Source organism: Natrix helvetica, assembly GCF_964273705.1.
Source record: "Natrix helvetica genome assembly, chromosome: 5".
In the NCBI taxonomy this organism is placed as follows: Eukaryota; Metazoa; Chordata; class Lepidosauria; order Squamata; family Natricidae; genus Natrix; species Natrix helvetica.
The window spans coordinates 12,397,874-12,405,296 of record NC_138551.1 but is presented as its reverse complement, the minus strand read 5'-3'; the positions used below and the strand labels follow the sequence as shown (position 1 = coordinate 12,405,296).

At 45.2% G+C, this 7,423-nt stretch overlaps 1 protein-coding gene across 1 annotated transcript; it reads right to left on the bottom strand.

Moving 5' to 3' along the window:
• Positions 1 to 6,167: 6,167 nt before the first annotated feature.
• On the bottom strand, positions 6,168 to 6,900 carry LOC309393971 (ubiquitin-conjugating enzyme E2 C-like). The gene has a single exon (XM_081956602.1). The coding sequence runs from the start codon at positions 6,649 to 6,651 to the stop codon at positions 6,316 to 6,318; it is 336 nt and encodes a 111-aa protein (XP_081812728.1). The 5' UTR covers positions 6,652 to 6,900; the 3' UTR covers positions 6,168 to 6,315.
• Between the last annotated feature and the right edge of the window lie 523 nt (positions 6,901 to 7,423).

Genomic DNA, 7,423 nt, shown 5'->3' with positions numbered 1-7,423 from the left:
CTTATGTAGGCTCTTACCTGTGTTCGGTCAGCTTCGGAGCGGGAGGATCTCCACTTACTCTCCAGGCGTCTCCTAAGGCGTTTCATCGCCCTTAGCTCCCCGTTAAACCAGGGGGCCCGGGTCGATCGTGGCCGTCGGAGAGGCCGCAAAGGCGCCACCCGGTCCAAGGCACCGGCAGCCGCACTATTCCATGAGGCTACCAGGTCCTCAGCCCGGGAGCGGGACAGGTCAGCAGGAAATGGCCCAAGCTCAGCCTGGAACCTATCCGGTTCCATCAGGCGCTTGGGGCGGAACCATCTGGGATAATCTGGTTCCGCCTCCCCGCGGTGGGGAGTAGCGCCAGGGAAGTCAAGCTGGAGAAGTGAGTGATCTGACCATGACAGGGGCGTGATGACTAAATGCCCTCTTCCCAGATCACTCGTCCACTGGTCGGAGACAAACACAAGATCCAGAATGTGGCCTCGCTCGTGAGTGGGGTCCTGAATTACTTGAGTCAGACCCATGGCTGTCATGGAAGCCATGAATTCCCGGGCTACCTCGGATGCCTTTCCCGTTGATGGCAGGTTGAAATCCCCCATCACTAGTAGTTTGGGGGTCTCAACCGCCATCTCCGCGATCCGCTCGAGGAGCTCGGGCAGGGCCGTTGATGTATGGCGGGGAGCCAGGTATACTATCAACAGGCCCAACTGACTCCCTGGACCCCACTTTACGCCCAGAGACTCACAACCAGATGTCTGCGACACAGTGAATTCTCTCGGTGCCAGATCGTCCCGGATGATAATTGCTACCCCCCCACCCCTACCTTGGGCCCGTGGCTGGTGGAATACACGGTAACCTGGAGGGCACATTTCCCTGAGGGGCAACCCCCCCTCCGGGCCCAACCAGGTTTCCGCTATTCCTGCGAGGTCCGGCTCCCCCTCTGTGATCAAGTCACTGATGAGGGGGGCCTTGTTAACCACGGACCTCGCGTTACATAACATCAGCCTAAGGCCCAGGCTCTGCTGATCCTGTCCACCTAGTCTGCGGGGGTTGGTGCAAGCGACCGGGCGTATCCAGTGGCCCCGGTCTGCCAACCGACTATACGTTCTTCTGGTGTCCTCGCGCCTGCCCCTCCCTACGACCGTCGTGATTGGAATTCCCCTTATAGGGATGTTATTTCCTCCCACCCGCTCCGCTTCGCTACCTTCCGTCTTGACCCTCCCTTCCGTCTTGACCCTACATGTTGGCCTGGTTGTATCCATACCCCAGGGCCAAACCAACCCTCCCCGCTCCCTGGAACCCCTTAAAAGCTTTACAAAACATTTTACTAAAAAACCCCTAATCCCCCGCTTCCTCCACCTCTCTGGGTTAATAAACCCCTCATTGACTGCTTCCTCAAGGCAAACGACCTCATGGGCCTTTCTGAAGGCCGTAAGAAGAACATGTTCCTTGGGTACTGTGGCCGGGAAGTGTTCGAGATGGCTAAAGACCTCTCTGAGCTGACACCGCTACAATCAGTCGCCTGGTCCGTGCTTCAGCAGATGCTAAGGACTCACTATGCGACCAAGCCATCCAAGCATGTTCACTGGCATGAGTTTAACATCAGGAACCAGAAAGAGGGCGAGTCGATTAATGAGTACGTTGCGGCACTCTGCAAGGCCGCAGAGTACTGCGAATTCCGAGACCTGGACGAGCTGATTCTGGACCGCATAATTTGCGGCATATGGGACATTAACCTACAGAGGGGGTTACTCACTAAATCTAACCTCACTCTACAGATCGCCTTGGATGAAGCCAGGGTGTCCAAATCATCCAACAAATCTACTGAGACTCTGCAGCGCAAAAGCGCTACACAAGATGCGCGGAAGAGTACAAGCGTACATCGTGAGGCTGCAGAGCCCGAGAGCTCAGAAGGCAAAGAAGATGACAGCTGCCGCATACGCAGTAGCCGTGCCGAGCCGGCGCGCAAATTCAAATCACGTCTCTCGCCTTGCGCTAGCTGCGGAGGAGACCATGCCAGATCAGCTTGCTGTTTCTGTGACGCAACCTGCCAGCGCTGTGAGTGAAAGGGGCACATCACACTCACCTGAGTAATGCAAATGGGTAGTGCAAATTCCACACCCATTTGCACTATTCAGGTGACTATGAAGACCCAGACAAACCTCCAAGTGGCCTCAACGACTCTTTAAAAGAATGCAAATGACCAACTGTCGGTCTGCAGAGGGTATATAAATCCTTCCATTCCCCACCATCCAGTCAGAACTGAAGAAGCTTCTTGGATGAGAAGCAAAACGTTTTCTAAGAAAAACAAGAAAGTCCAGTTTCCTCTTGAAAGAAAGCACCTTTGGGTCAATATTCTTAAAGGAAATTGTTGATTGCCTCAGGTCAGAAGAGCACAGTGTAGTATCCTATTATAGATAGGAAATCGCAAGGATTTTTGACCCAAGATTTATCTGTTATGGTTTTCCCAAGTAGCCTGGAAAATGGCACCTTCATTATGTTGCTGAGATACCATCCTCTGCTCCCTGTCCCTAAACTACATTTCCCAGGATTCTTTAGGGAAAGATAGCAATTAAAATCATTTTTGAGTTCTAGTTTGCTGATTCCTTTGATGTCTTGGTTCATTTATACACCACCAGATGTCGTAACAGTCTCTAGTTTAGATCAGTTTTTTTAAAAAAAGTAGGAAGTTCATGACAATCTAACAACCATTATTAACTGACATAGTTCAATATGCTAAAGAAATATTTTTCTTAAATACATTATTCAAGAACCCGTACTCCAGACTGCTAGGCAAGGGTATCAGCAGGTCTATAAGTGTGCATTTTACAGCTTAAATAGATCTTGTTATGTATTGATTGCAATACTTTTCTATGATTTTTAAAGGTTCAGTTTTTATTTGTTCATTTTAATTGTAGTTAGACTCTGCCCTGGGATGAGAGAGAGTGGGAGGAAGGGGGGGTGATGAAACATTTGCTTGCTTTATAAACTCATCACATTTTCAGCTTAGTCAAAATTTGCCATACTTTGCGGGTAAGACACTCCTAACACCCCCTGGGGTGAGTGTTCTGTTAAGATATAGGCTGTTGTGCCTTAAAATGGCTTCTACTGTACTGCCGTAACATGGCTTCTACTGTATAGCGCAGTGGACTTCATAGTACTCCACTAGGGGGCTTCCTCTGGTAAGGGGGAAAATCCAACATTAGGTCCAGACATTTTCAACAACGTCAGGGCTTTTCCTGTCTAATACAGGATTAGGATAAATAAACACCCAGGCAATGCCAGGTTATCAGCTAGTTAAATATATTTCAAAGCAAGAGAGTAGGTTTAAAATAGACATTTAGAAGAGGAATGCTCAAATGTGTGAACATATACTAGTCCTGTATAATACAGGAAGACTGTTGAAAATATTTACTGCAATGCCATATTTAGAAGCTTTCCAGGGTCCTTGTTGACATAGTGATGGAAACACGGGGATGTAGTAGATGTGGGACAAGAGCAGACAGAGCTGCTTTGTGCCCAACATTAATCTGGTTAACTCATGGCCAGGACCAAACTGACTCTAGATTAGGGTTAACAGATATCAAGAGGATTGGGATTGGATCTCTTGCAGCAATGCAAGGACTCTAAACTGATAACTCGTTTAACTCCCTCCTCCAGATCTGCCTGCTCTTTTCCTACACTAGATCTACTTTTTCATTTGATCTAGCTTAGCATCTTCTAAAAAGCTGGGGAACATTTCCTATGGGTGCACACCTTCCAATGATTTAAGTCCTGCTAATTAAGGTGCCTCCCAAAGCATCTGATAAATTGCTCCCATGTCAAGAGACCTGGATAAATGGAATCTATACAAAGATACACCTGGTAAAAAAAAACTGTGCTGGTTTAAATCCAAGGTGTGATAGGAAAGTAGATTTAGCTTTCTTCATTTTTTTAAAAAAAATGCTGAGTACTTCTGGAAATCATAGACAGAGAATTCAGTCTCCCAACCAAAAAGGGCTTTCATTTATCTCCACGTAATAGCATAAATGATATAAATAGTATATCATAAATATATAAACTATATAAATAACATAAATTCTGAGCTTGTCGATCAGAAAAGTCACCAGTTCAGCAATTCGAATCCCTAGCGCCGCATAACCGAGTGAGCTCCCATTACTTGCCCCAGCTTCTGCCAACCTAGCAGTTTGAAAGCATGTAAAAATGCAAGTAGAAAAATAGGGATCACTTTTGGTGGGAAGGTCACAGCGTTGCGTGCGCCTTTGGCATTTATTCATGCCGGCCACATGACCACGGAGACGTTTTCGCACAACACTGGCTCTTCGGCTTAGAAATGGAGATGAGCACCGCCTCCTAGAGTCGGGAACGACTAGCACGTATGTGCGAGGGGAACCTTTACCTTTAATAGTATAAATAAGGGGGAAGGAGGATGGGGAGGGGACTCTCTGCAGCCATCTTTTAACCAATGAAGGTGTACTAAAAGTAAAGAATTAAAGAAAAATTATTCAAGAAGGTCATGAGCATCAGTTTAGACTGACATGATGTTGATTCTTTATCTATTTTCCCTAAGAAACTCCACTTTATATCTGCAGGAATGAATGAATGAATGAACCAACAAATGAATGAATTCACTGTTTAGGCATGATCTCTACATGAATCTACAGATCCTGAAGTGTATTCGGTATTCGATGAAGGAAAAATAAAAATCTTCTTGCATTGTCTTGCTCTTCTCATCTTTCATATTTATTTGATCAGATATCTGGTCCTGTTTACAATTTCTGCAACTTTCCTGCTTTGGCATTTCTCTCTGCTTATATGTCTGGTTCCATTTTTCTTTGTAAGATCTTAAGCAAAACTTCATAAACATGAGGACTTAATGAAATGGTTCTGTAATTTCATTCAATGCTTATTTTCTAACATTTCCTTTCTTTGCTATAGGTACTGTATATATAAATATGAAGTTTTCCAATATCTTAGTCATACAAATACTTGGTCTGTATTTGTCGGCACACAACTGTTAGTACTGTATGTTAACTATTTCTTTGCCTGTAGATTTCTTTTTAAACAGTGCAGTTGATATTTCAACTAGTGTCTAATGCCTTTCTGTCTAATAGCTGGCTTGCTAACTAGCTGACTATTGCATCTAGTGGGAATTAGTTTCTGAACATACAGGTAGTCCTTGACATATGACAGGTTGCTTAATGACCATTTGAAGTTATGATGGATGTTAAAAAAAAGCTACTTATGACCCATTCTCAAAGTTACAACTGCTCCCCCTGTTATTATTTTAATCGCATTTTGGTTCCTTGGCAACCTACTTGCATTTACAACAGGTTGCAACATCCTTTTGTCCCGTGACATCAATTTGTGACATTTTACTGGTTTCTGGCAAAAAAAAAAAAAAAGCCTATTCAGAAGCATGGATTTCCTTAACAACCATGTGATTTGTTTTACAACCTTGATGATTAATTTTATGATGATGATAAAAAACAGATGTAAAATCGAATCTGGTCATGTGGTGCCTCAACATGGCAATTAATGACCGGAAATTCCAGGCTCCATTTTGGTCATAAGTTCAGAACTCACTGTATTTTCTCTAGAAGTATTTCTATTGTTCTATAATATGTTTGTAAAGCAGTATTTTCACCTTCCCCAAATTTCATTTGCTTCTAAATGATCTCTTCTTTGATTACTCTTTAGTATTGCCTGCGTAGCTGTAAATTTCCCTGTGATTTCTTTGATATTGCTAAACACATTTATTTTATTCCTGTTACATTATTTTATTTGCTGATTCCCCCCCCCCCCAATTATCTTGCCCTGTCATTTCATGCTTGATATTATTTAGTCATTCTGTGTCCATCTTGCTCAAGATATTCCTCCTCCATCTTTCTCTATTTAGTTCCAACACTGGAAGTCTTTAAGAAGATGTTCGATAGCTATTTGTCTGAAACAGCATAGGGTTTCCTGCCTAGGCAGGGGGTTGGACTAGAAGACCTCTAAGGTCCCTTCCAACTCTACTATTGTATTGTATTGTATTGTATTGTATTGTATTGTATTGTATTGTATTGTATTGTATTGTATTGTATTGTATTGTATTGTATAGTTTATCCTGAAAGCCACTTCAATTATTTTTTCTGGAATTTTGAGAATATTTTTTTTTCTGTTTCAGGTTTCTCTTCTTTAAAAAAAAAATCAAAAGAAAAGTTTATTTATATATTAACACCAGGAAGAAAAGCCAAATAAAACTTTAAAATGACCTATAATACAATAGTGGCCGACATACAGAAAATACAAGGATAAAACAGAAGAGGGAAGTGCTGCTCCCCGGGAAGGACATCAAGTATCCTGGCTCTTCCTGTGTTTTGGGTAGGATTCCTGCAGGCGCCTTTTGTAGGCTGCTTGGTTCTTCCAGAGCTCGGCAGCCTCTGTGTTCAATGGACTTTCCACGTTTGGCTCTCCCAGTAAGCTCTGGATGGAGAGCAGAATTGTCCGGACGTCATAGAGAGCTGACCACTTGTCCTTCAGGATGTCCAAGCAGATGTTGCCCTGGAGGTCGACATTGGGGTGGTAGCAAGGGGTGAGGAACTTGACGGTGGGGGCATTGTAGGGGTATCCGCTGGGGAATTCCAAGGACAGCTTGTACCTCAGGTCCTCATAGACCGTCCCAGCCATGCTGTTGATGGTCCCGATCTACTTGAAGAGATTGACCGACTCCGGGAAGGCGGAGATGCCGTGGTCTCCGGACATCATGAGGGCCATCAGTTCCTGCTGCAGCCTGCTGCAGACCGAGCCCCTGGCGGCGCCCTCTCCGGGTTCGGCCGCCTTGCTGGGTCTGCAGGCGATGGCTCCGGGGTCGTCGTTCTGCGAGGCCATGGAAAGGCAGGCAGAGGCTTCGCCCGGCTGGCTCCGCTCTTCCTCCTCCTCCTCAGGTTTCTCTTCTTATAGCTCCCTTTTGTAAAAATACTTCACATTGATCTTCTATACTGTGCTTCCTCTAAAGCAAATGTTGCTGGCACAGCTACTATTTTTAATGCTCTAGATTAGAATGATCCATGTATTATTAGATGCAACAAATTCACGGCCTGTTCCAGAAATTGCATTGGGAGATATCCTGATGGTATTGTACAATATTTACAGAATACAGAATAACAGAGTTGGAAGGGACCTTGGAGGTGTTCTCTCACAACCCATGCTCAGGGAAGAAACCCTATAGCCATGATGGCGAACCTATGGCATGTGTGCCACGGGTAGCATGTGGAGCCCTCTCCGTGGGCACGCGAGCCATTGCCCCGCTCAGCTCCACCATGCATGCGTGCATGCCTCCCACCAGTCAGCTGATTTTCGGGTCTCTGCTGTGCATGCGGGAGGTGCACACGCATGTGCGAGGGGTGGGCCGTATTGCATTGTGCTCCCCGTGCGCCCCATTTTAGGTTCCAGAAGGCTT